Here is a 15,699-nt window from a genome sequence, read left to right as displayed (position 1 = left end):
CAAAGTTTCATTAATGCGAACAAAGACCACTCGCATTTTTCGCATTTAATTCACACTTGCATTAATTTCAAGACTTACAGTACCCTGTATCCATTGGCAACCAAAGCTTCGCCACTCAGTACAGAGCGAGAGACAGTCTATGCTAAGGTAGTGATAGAGAGAGGGAGATGTTGATGTCACGTCCATGAATGAAGCTATGTTGGCAACTGGGACCTGGGTATCATAAAAGAGATATGAAACACTGGATAATTGAGGATGGCATAAATCCAGTCTGCTGCAGATACTAGATGATCAAGGCTATGTAAACAACCTACATTGCTGTTGGTTGTGATGTTTCAGAAAGCACTGAAAATCAACGAAAAATTGAACACAAGGGTCACAGTTTTATGTGCATTGAAAAACACTCTGGTTATTGTAATGTCTCAATAATGTGTCATTGCTGCTTGTGACAGGACACACATGTAAATATTGGAAAGTTTTAACACTTGATCTTTGATATTGTTGGCAAAAATTTCATTCTATATGTGTCATCATTCAACAGATGACCAGGCATGTTTTTTGACACATCCTTACTTAACCAGTAACAAATCGTTGACAATAAGCCTTGGGTATGCCTGCACATTGTACTGCAGACATATTTTTTCTGAAGTGTATGAAAAGAATAAGGAATGGAAGTTCATTAATAATTTTCATTTTATTTCCCTCTTATAGAGCATTTTGATCCCCCATAATAACAAGTATTCACACCACATGGCATCTCTTAGTGTATGTACAATAATAAATAATTTACATCCGACATGTCATGATATCTAGAAGCATACCTGTGATATATATCAAACACATCAGTGCCACCTGGCTGCTGACACCACTACAACCAAGAATTATATATTTTTCTGGAGGGTCACACAGTTTGTTGGTTAACGCCACACTCAGCAATATTCCAGCCAGATGACGGCGGTCTGTAAATAATTGAGTCTGGACCAGACAATCCAGTGAATAATATCATGAGCATCGATCTATGCGATTGGGAAATGATGACATGCATCAAGCAAGTCAGTGAGCCTGACCACCCAATCCTGTCAGTCGCCTTTTACAACAAACATGGGTTACTGAAGATCAATTTCAAGCACAGCTGGCTGCAACAAACTATATACATACACTGGACTGGACAATAGTGTAGAAGCACTTCATTGCTACAACAATGAATCACAGAGCTTTGAAAGACATGGCATGTTTAACACTGCTTCACACTGCTGGTTAACACTGAACAAGTTCACAGAAGACTTGACCTAAAACATAAAATAATTCAGCTTCCAAGTGATACGAATCCCTCTTTTGATCACTGTTATAAAATAACAATCAGTGATTAAAAACATCAAGCATAAGCAAGCAAATGTAACTGTAAAGATACTGTTAAACTGTCAGTCACACCTTGGGTCCATTGTGGGGGGACAAAACTCTTGAACTGGAACTGAAGAGAGACAGGTCATGCAGAGGATTTGTTTGTTTGTTGTTTAATGCGACACTTAGCAATATTCCAGCTATATGACGGCGGTCTGTAGATAATCAAGTCTGAACAAGACAATCAAGTGATTGACATCATGAGCATCAATCCATCCAATTGGGATACAATAACATGTATCAACCAAGTCAGCGAGCCTGAGCACCCGATCCCGTCAGTCGCCTGGCAGAAAAAGTGTAGCTTGATTGTTGAGATGGATGATCATGACTGACATATACAATGCTCATTGTATGTTTCTCAAAGTCTGAATATGTTACAAGGTCTATTGATCTCGATCTAAGACGGTCAATCTAGATCCTAAGTCTATATTAAATCATCAATTATTATTCCCTTTTTCAAAATTACACCCTAGTTTGTTAAATAATAAGACTTATAAACGATGCCACATACAAATTAATGCCCAATCAACTTGTCGTAGTAAGAAAATACTGTCCATCACACAACCCACATGGTTATTTCCCCAGCAACAAAGTATGTCAATAATCCTAGCGTAGATCAACACACAGTTACCTCAATGCATTAGGAAACCCAGCTGTTGAGTATCAGTGAACAGGATCTTGATATTCTGTCTCTATCTCTAAAATGTTAAGAACTGTACTTTGTTGCAATATTTGTTTGTTTAACACTGCACTGAGAAATAATTCAGCTATATGACTGCAGTGTGTAAATTATCGTGACAGGACCAGACAATCCGGTGACTGTCATCAAGAGCATTGATCCATGCAACTGGAATATGATAATATGCATCAACCAAGTCAGTGAGCCTGACCGCAAGATTCCATTTGTCGCCTCTTTCGACAAGCATAGTCGGCTTAAGATTGACATCTTGACAATAAGGTTGCCATACAATACCGAACAACTCATCATGTTGCTCTCAGGCACTGCCTGCATCATCATAAAATTTGCCACACGTTTCGTTTTTATTTCCATTTTCTTCAAAACCCCAAAATATCCTTAAAGTCCAATGGTAGTCAAACACTGTATTCCAGTATTTTACTATCAAGAAATACATTTATGTAGGGAGACACTTTCCCAGGTTGATTGAACACAAGTGTTTATCTGGTTACATCCGAGTTTGAACAACCATAACAAAGATGCCACCCGCCTGCACTATATTTTCAAAAGCAATTGCCTAAGAACCAATTCTTTTATTTTGTTAAGCCTTAAGGAGCTAAACTCCATCAATGGGAACAAAGACCATACCCAAACATATTCAGCACATTAAAAATGGCTTGAGTTCTCGTGTACACTCTGTCCGAGAATAGTATTTGTTAGTATTCATGTCCATATTGATACAGTACTACTGTGGCAGAGTTGATGTTCTGCTGTTAGGGTGAATCATGACACACTGACAGCCCTTGTGTCCAGTCTGTAAACCTTCACGCAAGCTCTGCAGCCAGATGAACACCCATCACCACCGCATGGGACAGCCTACTGTGGGTCTGGCAACACACACTGACAAACAGCAAGCACTATTGGATTATTTTACCCTTTGTAGCTGTAAGAACTCATTAGTTTTAGAACCGAGGACTTTAAGTACCAGGATGTTTCATTACTTCGTTTCATCCCCATGGGTAAGTTGTTACAGTTTGATGGCCTCCAAAATCTACTTACGAACAATATTCTAATTGTTGAAAATCTGACATGTTTAATATGACAAACTACAACACTACATTTACATATTGTGACTTTAACTAACATACAGGATTGTTTGGAGAAGGTCCATGTCTTGAGGACAGATAAAGGAGAGAATGCATCCCCTTTCATTTAGACTGTTCAACATCTACATCTACATCTACATCCATGACAGGTAATGTGTATTATGACACCTGTCAACACAATTCTCATGATAACCGACATATGGAAGCTCACTGCATGATTTGTTTACAATACATTATTTAGTCAGAAAAAGTGATGGTCATGACTATATTTAATAGTGGGTGTCTCAAAACTTTCCACTACAGCAACAGTAGCTTGTCCTCCAATTCAAAACAGTTGTACACCTTCCCTCTGTATTTACTTGGCAGACCCACATCGGTGAAGAATACGTGATACCATCATCTTGCAGAAACAATCCCTGGAACCTGAACTTAATAATCCATGCAAACTGATCCCAGTACAAGGTCAAGGGGAGGTAATACTGGTTGTGACCATTTCTGGTTTATACCGTACTAGCCCATATTATGCAATGTTTGACTATACTCCTACAGAAGACATCAACATATGTGTTGCTATCTGGACCCAGCAATAATGAAGACTATGGAGAAAACAGCAACATCTACCACAATATTTGATTCTTACTAAAGCAGCACAACACCACCAAGTAAAGGACCTGGTTCTTCCTTTGCATATTTCCCACGTCAAGGTAGTGCTACTGCATGTTTACTGCAGCAACAACAGGAGTCTGTGGGGTGGGATGAGGTGGGCCTCTGTCTGAAGCAGCGTCCTGATGGTCAACACCAGCTGCCTGTCCGTCCATACTCCAGTACTGCACTTGTCACATTTGTCTCTTGTCCTCACTTGGCCAACAGGTGGTCAATCTGCAATCACATTCAACAAACATATTCAACACGCATATTCAACAAACCAAATAAACAAGCACATTCAACCAGCATATTCAACAAACACATTCAACAAACACATTCAATCAGCATATTCAACAAACACATTCAACCCGCATATTCAACAATCACATTCAATAAGCACATTCAACAATCATATTCAACAAATACATTGAACCAGCATATTCAATAAACACATTCAACACTGTTACTGCTGAAGACATTCCACATCCAGTCAGCATTTACCACAAGAGCTCCTATATTACAATGTGACTCGGAAAGTTTGAATGGTGAGCAATATTCACACAGAAATCATTGCATCCAAGTATCCATACACTCTCGGGGGTAGACCGCTGGTCATATCCAACAAGTCTAGTGGTGATGTAAGATAACTAGATTTTGAGATTACACAACTAGTCTGTCTAGATTGTTACTAGTGTTGGACTAACCGACTAGTGTCCATGTCTGCCTGTTACAAAAGTAGGACTAACTCTGTTAATGGACTCCTTTTGAAAGGAGCTTTGATTGTTTTCCATTCCTAGCTCATAATCTTTATGAAGTTTGAATATTTCTGACTGAAGCGTCAAACAAAATACACTCACTCACACTTGATGTACATGAGTGAATGTTGTTTTATGCAGCAGTCAGCAATATTTCAGCTATATCACTACAACCTGTAAATAACTGAATCAAGGAAAGGTAACACCAGTGTGTGCAAGAACGGATCTACTCCATCAGGGTACAATGACAAGAATGAAATCAAATCTGGTTTTGTTTGTTTGTGGTGTGGCATGGCGTGGTGTGGTGTGGCGTGGCGTGGTGTTGTTGTTTAACGCCGCACTCAGCAATATTCCAGCTATATGACGGCTGTCTGTAACTAATCGAGTCTCACATCTTGTAATCAATACATGTTAGCGAGTAAGAGAGTAAGTGAGTACGGTTTTACACCTTGTTTAGCAATATTCCAGCAATATCACGGCGGGGGACACAAGAAATGGGCTTCACACATTGTACCCATGTGGCAAATTGAACACTTTTACCACAAGGCTACCTGACCACCCTGTTCAGTTGTTGACACAAGAATGGAGCAGAGAGCTTTGTCTCCCCTACATCTCTACTGGGTGAATTGATGTGTAAGCAGGTGCACTGAATCCGATTCGGGGTGTTACCACAGTGCCGTCAGCCTACCTGAGCCTTGTACATGTCCTTGACATCCTGCAGGTCCAGCTTCAGCTCCTCGGCCTGCTCCACCTTCTCCCCGTACATCTGCAGCAGGGCGTTGTACCGCTGGTCCAGATCCTGGCAACATCACACACTGTATCTTACTGGACATGTCTCCATATCATGTGCACAGTACACTGAACACATGCGGGGACTGATGCCATAACAAGTTGTTTGTATAACATCTTGTATACAGTCAACCTTGTATAACTCATACTAGGGATCAAGTCTTTGAAAGGCATTTAGAAGTGATACACATAAGGAAGAGAATTTGTCAACTTCTTTATTATGAGGAACAAAACGTTTCAGAGTATATGCTTACTCCTTCATCAAGAGAATGAATGCCAGAGGCAGAGAGCATGGACCAATCAAGAAACAGTAGTCCGTCAGTGGGAGTGGCCTATTTTGTTTTTCACACTCCAACAAAAACTATTGCTTGGTTATTCAATCAAATGCCCCTGAAACACTTGCAATGTATTTATTAGTATATGAGCGAGTGAGTATTGTTTTACGCTGCTTTTAGCAATATTCCAGCAACATCACAACTGGGAACACCAGAAATGGGCTTCACATATTGTACCCATGTGGGGATTTGAACTCGGGTCTTTGGCAAATGCTTTAACCACTAGGCTCCCCCACACCCCCTTATTAGTATATATGTGACTCCTGAGCACATACCCTGTACTGGTCTTGCACGTGCGGCAAATCCTGTACCTGCTCCTCAAGCTCTTCATTCTGATTGGTCAGATTTACAAGTTCCTTTGCCATTGACTCTCGGGTTCGTTCAAGTGATCCAATCTCACTCTGCAACATCAATATTTCAAGTAAATACGTCTTCATTATGTTTGAAGAAAATTCAGATTACGATGCAGATGACTATCTGTAAGATACCTGACCACCAGGCCAATATTTAGGCTAAAAAAAATAATAGTCTTGGTTCTCAGGCACTGCCCACATCATCATAAAGTTCATTGCACCTTTTGTTTTTGTTTCCATTTTCAATTTTTTTTGTGCATTGTGTTTAAGTATTAGGATTTTTATATTTTTTTGAAAATGGAAATAAAAACAAAACGTGCGGCAGACTTTATGATGATGCGAGTGGTGCCTGAGATACAAGACTATTACTTTTTTTAGCCTTACTAAGATATTGTTTATTTGGCTGTTGTTTAATGCCGCATAGAGCAATATTCCAGCCACATAAGGGCGGCCGATACATAATGAAGCCTGGACCAGACAACCAGAGACTGAAATTATAAACAAATATCCAAGCTGTTGGGGTATGATGACACCATCAAGTCACTAAGTCTGACCACCTGTACATAAAGCAGCCGTGTATGACAACATGGGTCACTGAGGACCTCTTCTAACCCAGAATCACCACTGGGGAAATTTGACAAAGCATTAAAATCTATCCCCATCATCATTCACTTAAATGGACCTATACAATTACATTTGTATGTCCTATTTTCATCCAAACCTTAGTAACACTGACTTTTTTAGGCAAATATTGAAAAAGTACCAACTGATGTACGACATCTTAAAGATCACTTTTAATTAGATAATCTTTGATTAAACAAGGACACACCAGTGAAAGGCATCACAATTCTCTATGCAGAGTAGTCTCCCTTAAGTGTGCCAGGATATGCAGGTCAGGGGTGGAGCCCAGCATCATACACATACTCATGGGTTCCTCAAAATGGTTTACAACCTGTGTGCCCCTGTGCTATCCTCCCACATAAAAGATAAAAGTGACACACTGTTTAAAACCTCATTGACATGATGGTCACCTGTAGCTGGATGATCTCTCCCTCTCGCTGCTTCAACTGTGACTGCAGGTTCTCCAAAAGGGTGGCCGCCCCGCTTTGTCTCAGGCTCTCATAGAGGTTCATCTTACTGCCGTTGGGTGATGACAGCATCAGCGTCCGCTCTAACAGATCCTCCTGCAGCAAGCATCACAGGGAGTTACACAGGGAACAGATACGACTAGACAGTTCTCTTATGACCCAAAAGTCTCTGCCACTGAAGCTGGCGAGCTGTACTTTTTTACAATCAAGACACTGATTATTTACCATTTGGATGGTACACAGAATCTAACTCTTGTATGTTTTGATATGAAATATATCAACACTTAATGATAAAAGTTTAAAACTCAAGCCTTGGATCGACTTTTATCGACTAGTGTTCATGTTTTTGAATATCAAATGACACATGGATGAGATTATCGCGTGCCATGACCTACCTGTGGCAGCACAGGGAGGAACTCGGGATGTGCCTGGAAGCTGCTGACACTCTCCTGTCTGGACACGGACACTGGCGAGGGTGTGCCCCGGGACTTGGGACCTTCTCGCTCCTGGAACCATCATTTCATTGCTAGTTGTCGGAATTTCTTTTCTCACAACTACACATAATGGCCACAATAACGTGTATCGGTACCCCAATATTCCCTGGAAGGTAAATCCTTAAGTAGATGCTCATTCCGATAACCAACTAACTGAAACCTTGCATGATACTGACTGACCACACATACATATTTACAACACTGATCACCTACAGCCTGAAAACAATATGGCTGCCTAAATAGCAATTAATAATAATTTTTATCAGGCAGAAAAGCCTGCAACGAAGACTTATGAGGGACAAGCTTGGACAAAGATTTCACCAAATACAATAGCTGGCCCCATAATGCTAGACCCAAGACTCTTAACTACCCTTTACTAGCTTAAAATCCCCCTGCCTGTGCATTCCTACCTGCAGCCTGATCTGGTCCTCCATCATGGCAACCCTCTTCTTCTCCGTTTCTACCTTCATCTTCTCCATCTCCACCTGTGTCTCCAGGAACACCTGCAGCAGCAACATCACTCGGTCACTCATGCAGCTCATGCTAGACATCCTCACTGCTCCAAAACAATGACATGCAATCAACCAAGTCAGTGAGGATGACCACCCGATCCAATAAGTCGCCTTTTACGATAAGCATAGGCTGCTGGGGATCTGTATTCTTACCTGCAATCAAACTTTGGGTTTTTGACTCCTGAACTACATGTCTCTACTTCTCCTGCAAAGCTTACCTTGTCTTTCTTGAGTTCAGTAATCTCCTTCGACATCTTGTTCTTGACAGCATCAACCTGAGCCATTTCACTGCAACCAACACTCATCATCATCATCATCATCATCATCATCATCATCATTCCTAAAAAGTACCGTAGGATTACTGACAATCAGAATTGAAATTGTTCTTCGCTACACAACACAGTTCTACATAAGAAAAATAATTGCAAAACAAAATATAATTCCATGTATATACATACATAAACATACGGACTGGCAAAGTATATTCTAAAAGATCACTGAAAGTCAGGCACGTTCCTGTTAAAAAGAATGGAAAGTCTGAAAGTCAATTATTAATTCGAAATGGATACTCAAAGACAGAATTGGTTCATACAAAACACCTGTGAACATTGTATATATTAATCACAACTGCCCCCACAATTCCATACAAATACAGGCAGGTTATATTTCGTCCACTCACTTGAGTTTCGATTCCTCCAACAGTTCAATCTTAGCCTTGTCCATCTCGGCCTGTGCCAGGAGCTGGGACTTCTCCTGCCGGAGCCGCGCCGTCTGGGACTCCAGCGTGGTCAGACGGACGTTCTGATCCATCAGCTTCTCGCTCACTGACCTTTCCTTCTCTACGGCCATAGCAAGCTGGCCCTGGGCATCAGCTGGAGAAGGAGGTCATACCAGGTTTCAGTACAATGTCGCAGTTATATGAATGCATGTCAGCTTAAAGTGGGCAGAGAGCTCAACGTCATGCTGATTGTTGATGTTTATCACAGGAATGGTTCTGACCAGTGGTCCGGAAACAGTCATATGCGCTGGGAATGTCCGACTGGGAATCTCAAATATCCGGTTTAAAATATTGCTTACCGGACATTTAAATTTTTCTGTCCAGACATTTTAAAAAATATTGTCTGGACATTCTTAAATTTTGACAGGGCATTATCAACAGTTAGGACTGAGCAGTTTCTGTCGGCAGTTGTAACACAATGACGATTATCTACACTGACAAGCTTTATTTGTTTTGATTGCTGTAAATACATCGTACCTACATGATAGTCCAAGCGGTCAATCACTGTAATAGGCAATAAACAGCACTGCTGACTAGCTATTACTATAATCAGGGTGAATCTGTGATTCAGACTCGTGTGTGAGTAAGTTGGGTTTAATGCCACTTTGAACAGTATTTCTGCTATGTCATCGCAGCTTCTGTTAGGAAAGCCCAAAGTGATGCAGGTCTTAGGCGTTTACCACTGTTGAAATCCACAAACATGGCTGTGGTGCTGACAAACTTAGAAACATAATCTCAGAGAACCATGACTCGAGCCCAAATTCACAAGAGACACAACTCTGCACAACAAATTGCGGCACATTAGACCACAGGGCTATTATAAAAAATCAATGGATCCAGTGAGAAATGGTCAGGACACATAGCATACAGTCCTCATAAGGCTTACATGGATTACAAGAGTGAGTGAGTGAGTGAGTGAGTATGGTTTTACGCCGCTTTTAGCAATATTCCAGGAATATCACGGCGGGTGACACCAGAAATAGGCTTCACACATTGTACCCATGTCGGGAATCGAACCCGGGTCTTCAGCGTGACGAGCGAACGCTTTAACTTGGACAACAGGACCGATCTGATATGTTTGATAATGATTTAAGAAACAAATATTGAGGTCAGATAAGTGCATATATCAAGGTATCTGGAATAACTGGTATCTGGGGATAATGGTAATTCAAATATTTAATAATTTTCTGAGGTTTTTCAAATTATTTGTAAGTATATAAGAGCAGAGGACAAAGAATAGCCTGAAGTTCCATTCCCAGGTAGGTCACGTGTTGTGTCTGACCACCAGTGAGACCTGCCCCGACTCACCCAGCCTCTCTGTGATGTTGCGTTCCACCTTCTCCCAGGACGTGGACTGTGCGGTGTAGTTGGCCTGGAGGTTCTCTATCTGCCTCAGCAGCGGACGGGTAGCTGGGCAACAGAGACGGACATTGTGTCAGCTTCAGCTTCTTTTTACGATACAAACACAGCTATCTAAACGCAAAAGGGTTATTTCTCCACTATAATACAAGCATTGGTTATCTCACTGCAGATACTGTACAGAGTGAGTGAGTGAGTGAGTTGGGTTTAACGCCGCTTTTAACAGTATTCCAGGTATATCACGGCGTGTCAGCTTAATGTGGGAGGAAAGCCCCAAGTGATGCAGGTCTCAGACGTTTACCACTTCGGTGAAACCCAGGAGCACGGGTATGGTGCTGACAAACCTAGAAACATAATTGGGGCGAACATGAATTCGAACCCACAATCATAGGTTTCTGGCGTGCCCAAGGGACGTAACTCTGCACAGCGAATCGCGGTGCCTTAGACGACTGGGCCACCCGTGCCCCCAGATACTGTACAGAGAAAATCAACCAAAAATGGTAATGTGACATGGGGTCTAATGCTGCATTCAAGATTATTGCCCTTTTGAAGTAACATGTGTGAGTGTCTGTGTGTGTGTATGTCTGCTTGTACTAGTCCAGAGTAATGCCACTTTAATAGAACTAGCCCACTGACAAACCTGAGGCAGCTTCACATGCATACTCCACTAAGACACAGTATTTCAACTAAATACAGTCCAGGACACATGACAATCTATACAACATTCAAAAGCAGGTTGGATTTGTTAGTTGTTTAATACAGAAATCAGCAAAATTGAACGACAAATGACTGTCTGTAAACAATCAGGTCTAAACCAGCAAAACCAGTTATTGATATTATCAATCATGATCCATGCCGTCTAAGTACAATGACATGCTATCAACCATTCACTGAATTTGACCACCGGATACATTGAGTAGCCTCATATGACAACATTAGGTATCTAAGGCCCATTCCACCCCAGAACCTCACAGTAACTATGTCAGATACTCAGGTGCATAGTCAGGAGGTGGGTGAGGTTAAATTGGGTTTGACGTCGCGTCCAAGAATATTGCACTTATATAGCGACGTGCATGCACGTGTGTGTGTGGCTGCTTGTACTAGTCCGAACTGATGCGATTTATAGTGTTAGCACACTGAGATACCATGCTGCAGTTTAACATGAGTACCCCACTCAGACACAGTATACTGACTCCGAGCCGACCAGTCCTTGTTTTAGCCCCTTAATGCCGAGCGCCAGACATGGTAACAACAAGTACCATCTTTTAATGTCTTTTGGAAATGACACGGCCGGGGATCGAACCACGGACCTTCCGCTTTCTGGGCGGACGCTCTACCACAAGACCATGGAGGCGGTCGCATAGTCAGGAGAAGGAAGTGTGATTGTTGCCTGCTTAAAGCTTCCACTTGAGACAGGTGCAATTAATGAATGAATGATTGAATTGATGTATGCAGAGTGCCTTCACAGAACCTACCTGATGATACACTGTGGGACAGTTCCTGGGTCCTCGCCTCGTCCTCCTGCAGTTGCTGGGGACAGAAGAAGACATAAACTGTAGGTACAACCTTCCCTACCTCCCAACTCGCATACTGTATGTAGATCTCCCCTACACCCATCTGCAGATTGGGGATCTCCCCTTAAACCCATGACTCACATCAGCAGATTGGAGATCTCGCCCTATACCCATGACTCACATCTGCAGATTGGAGATCTCCTAACTACCCATGACTTACACCTGCAGATCGGAGATCTCCTAACCACCCATGAATCACATCTGCAGATTGGAGATCTCCTAACCACCCATGACTTACACCTGCAGATCAGAGATCTCCTAACCACCCATGACTCATATTCTGCAGATTGGAGATCTCCCCCTACACCCATGACTCACATCTGCAGATTGAAGATCTCCTAACCACCCATGACTCACATCTGCAGATTAGAGATCTCCTAACCATCCATGACTCACATCTGCAGATAGGAGATCTCCCCTACACCCATGACTCACATCTGCAGATCAGAGATTTCCTAACCATCCATGACTCACATCTACAGATCAGAGATCTCCCAACCACCCATGATTCACATCTGCAGATTGGAGATCTCCCCTACACCTATGACTCACCATCTGCAGATCAGAGATCTCCTGTCTGAGCATGTCCTCCCTCCGGTTGTGGTCCTTCTCCATCCTTGTCATGGTGAGCCGGAGGTCCTCAATCTGCATAATCAGTCCCTCTCGCTCCTGCTTGTGCCTCATCTTCTCATGCTCCATGTCCATCTTGAGAGCCTCCCGCACCGACACCTCCGCACTGAGGGCAGCCTCCTGGGCCTTGCTGTCCTGGGCTGCATTCATCTTGTGGAGGTCAGCAATCTCTCTGTGGGAGGGACAGATGTTAACCACATAATAATGCATTCATCTTGTGGAGGTCAGCAATCTCTCTGTGGGAGGGACAGATGTTAACCACATAATAATGCATTCATCTTGAGGAGGTCAGCAATCTCTCTGTGGGAGGGACAGATGTTAACCACATAATACTGCATTCATCTTGAGGAGGTCAGCAATCTCTCTGTGGGAGGGACAGATGTTAACCACATAATACTGCATTCATCTTGAGGAGGTCAGCAATTTCTCTGTGGGAGGGACAGATGTTAACCATACAATAATGCATTCATCTTGTGGAGGTCAGCAATCTATTTGTGGGAGGGACAGATGTTAACCATATGACAATGCATTCATCTTGAGGAGGTATGCAATCTCTCTGTGGGAGGAACAGATGTTAACCATACAATAATGCATTCATCTTGAGGAGAACAGCAATCTCTCTGTGGGAGGAACAGATGTTAACCACATAATAATGCATTCATCTTGTGGAGGTCAGCAATCTCTATGTGGGAGGGACAGATGTTAACCACATAATAATGCATTCATCTTGTGGAGGTCAGCAATCTCTCTGTGGGAGGGACAGATGTTAACCACATAATAATGCATTCATCTTGTGGAGGTCAGCAATCTCTCTGTGGGAGGGACAGATGTTAACCACATAATAATGCATTCATCTTGTGGAGGTCAGCAATCTCTCTGTGGGAGGGACAGATGTTAACCATACAATAATGCATTCATCTTGTGGAGGTCAGCAATCTATCTATGGGAGGGACAGATGTTAACCACATAATAATGTATCATCTTGAGGAGGTCAGCAATCTCTCTGTGGGATGGACAGATGTTAACCACATAATAATGCATTCATCTTGTGGAGGTCAGCAATCTCTCTGTGGGAGGGACAGATGTTAACCATACAATAATGCATTCATCTTGTGGAGGTCAGCAATCTCTCTGTGGGAGGGACAGATGTTAACCATATAATAATGCATTCATCTTGTGGGAGTCTGCATGCGTAGTTCGGGTAAATAACCTCAGCTGGCTTTGTACGAGGAACACCACCTAGTGTAACAGTTCTCAGCTTAGCGCAATTCCTGCAGGTTGTACAACTCACTCGATGGATGAGTCATCAGTCCAGAACAGTAATTCCATGTTCAACCCGACATCAGACATTGCTGAACTGTGCAATTTGACATTCCCGCCTAACACTTGACAGCAACAGAGGCAAACAGAGACAACAACCCAGGAGGGCTTTGCAGAATCCCTCAACCCCGTGTCTAATGCTGCTGAGTATTTACAGAATGAACGTAACTGTATTTTTAACTGGATGTAAACCCATGTGACACTACACTTAGTGTCAAATGGGCAGATCAGCCAATCACGTTATTCAGAAGAGAGGAAGATATTCGGCGACTGCATTGAAAGTGCTTTTGAGTGCAAATTCTGAAACAGACTTATCGAGTGATGTTCTTATGAATTTGTGGACAACCTATGCAGTGCATATTCGTTTCATACAAGAAGAGTGGACGGCGTTATTAGTACAAGGACAGATCACCCCCGATATAACTGTCTATTTCATTCGATGCAGATATATTCGTCAGGTTTACACCCCACTGAAAGTTTCAGTATTGCCACTGCTTTATGTGGTTATTTCCCTTTGATGAAGGTTGGACAAATCTCTCAGTGAAGACACACATTCTGACAACTCAATCCTCAGTTCAGTCGGCTCTGACAATGAGCATAGGGTACAGGGGACCTCTATTGACCCAGAAGCGGATGTGAACCAGTGACTGGATCTTCTGAGAAGCAGAATCTGATCCTACAGCTGTGTTACACTGTGTCATCATGGTCATAAACTGGAGTTAGTCACAGGACCCTGACGGGATTCCAGGTTAGAATTGGTCCCCAGAATCCTATGCTTGTCTGACAGGTGACTGAATGAATAGGTGAGACTCGAAGACTTGTTTGATTGTGGGGCTCATCAACACTTACTTGTAAGCATTCTCCAGCGCCGTCTGTAGACTTCTCTCCTTTTCCTGTACGTCCTCCTGGTCGCTCTGTTGAGACAAGTACATGCATATAACTACACAGACGAACCAGTACCGTATTCAACGTAATAAGTACCCATGGCGATATTGGCGAATATATTGGCTAGTGAACAATCCCAATTAGCACCCCTTCCGATTGATCAATGTACAAAAGACTTATTTATTCGCGTATATACGCACTCATGTGTTATATGCACCCTTAATTATGGGTAATTAAATTCTGAAAAAATGTATCTGTCGTATATAAACATTTCAGGCTGTCAGCATAAACCACAAAATTTATCCTTTAACTCTGTTTCTTTCACCAAAATAATATTCTAATAAGAGCCCCCTATATCTAATTGTGAGAGCGCCCTGGTAATCATCTTTCTCAATGAGTCAGTGACGATGAGCTGACTGAATACATGATGACACCACTACTATTGTGAGACATTCATTCACAAGGGGCAGATAATCCAAAAGTTGATCCAAAGCCAACCTACTGATGCCACTGTTATTTTTGCATATTAAACACAACGTATGATAAAATGAGCTAAGCATAACTGAATTGTTAAAATGTCGAAACATACAAACATCTTTCAACTCTTTCAATCCTTATTGGTGTCATACAAATTTTGAAAGCTGTGACAACACAAAGCCTTTAGACATGATACTGATATGTTTTTGGAGAACTTTATTCATGGTCAATGATCAACCACTGCACATCCAGATTGGGGGGGGGGGGGGGGGGGGGGGGGCTGTAAGTTCTCCTCACCCTGAACTTCAACAGCTCCTTCTCTTGCTTCTGTACAGCATTGTTGAGCTGATTGATGGCCTCTGAAACAAAGGGGAACAAAACATATTCTATTTAGTTTGCGTTTTTCTTAAATTACTGGACCCGTGAAGATTCCGGGGTAGAACAGGTCTTCAGCAACCCATACTTGCCGTAAAAGGCGACTATGCTTGTCATACAAGGCGACTAACGGGATCGGGTGGTCAG

The 15,699-nt window shown here is 42.3% G+C and overlaps 1 protein-coding gene across 2 annotated transcripts in view; it reads right to left on the bottom strand.

The window, feature by feature from the left end:
• Positions 1 to 681: 681 nt before the first annotated feature.
• LOC139468350 (TATA element modulatory factor-like) overlaps positions 682 to 15,699 on the bottom strand; it is a 36,528-nt gene continuing 21,510 nt past the window's right edge. For both annotated transcript variants that reach the window (XM_071250260.1, XM_071250261.1), the window contains 13 exons: positions 15,475 to 15,536; positions 14,665 to 14,729; positions 12,418 to 12,667; positions 11,767 to 11,821; positions 10,241 to 10,342; positions 8,834 to 9,026; positions 8,373 to 8,442; positions 8,053 to 8,145; positions 7,544 to 7,654; positions 7,092 to 7,244; positions 5,983 to 6,108; positions 5,272 to 5,382; positions 682 to 4,062 (listed from right to left, as the gene is read on the bottom strand). In XM_071250260.1, coding sequence (XP_071106361.1) covers positions 4,039 to 4,062; positions 5,272 to 5,382; positions 5,983 to 6,108; positions 7,092 to 7,244; positions 7,544 to 7,654; positions 8,053 to 8,145; positions 8,373 to 8,442; positions 8,834 to 9,026; positions 10,241 to 10,342; positions 11,767 to 11,821; positions 12,418 to 12,667; positions 14,665 to 14,729; positions 15,475 to 15,536 — 1,415 coding nt within the window. In that variant the 3' untranslated portion in view covers positions 682 to 4,038. The remainder of the gene's footprint in view (positions 4,063 to 5,271; positions 5,383 to 5,982; positions 6,109 to 7,091; positions 7,245 to 7,543; positions 7,655 to 8,052; positions 8,146 to 8,372; positions 8,443 to 8,833; positions 9,027 to 10,240; positions 10,343 to 11,766; positions 11,822 to 12,417; positions 12,668 to 14,664; positions 14,730 to 15,474; positions 15,537 to 15,699) is intronic.

The sequence above is a fragment of the Haliotis cracherodii genome, unplaced genomic scaffold (genome assembly GCF_022045235.1).
Source record: "Haliotis cracherodii isolate W230 unplaced genomic scaffold, xgHalCrac1.p SCAF_2, whole genome shotgun sequence".
Classification (NCBI taxonomy): Eukaryota; Metazoa; Mollusca; class Gastropoda; order Lepetellida; family Haliotidae; genus Haliotis; species Haliotis cracherodii.
Note: the sequence above shows the minus strand (reverse complement) of the source record. Positions and strands in the feature narration are given on the sequence as shown.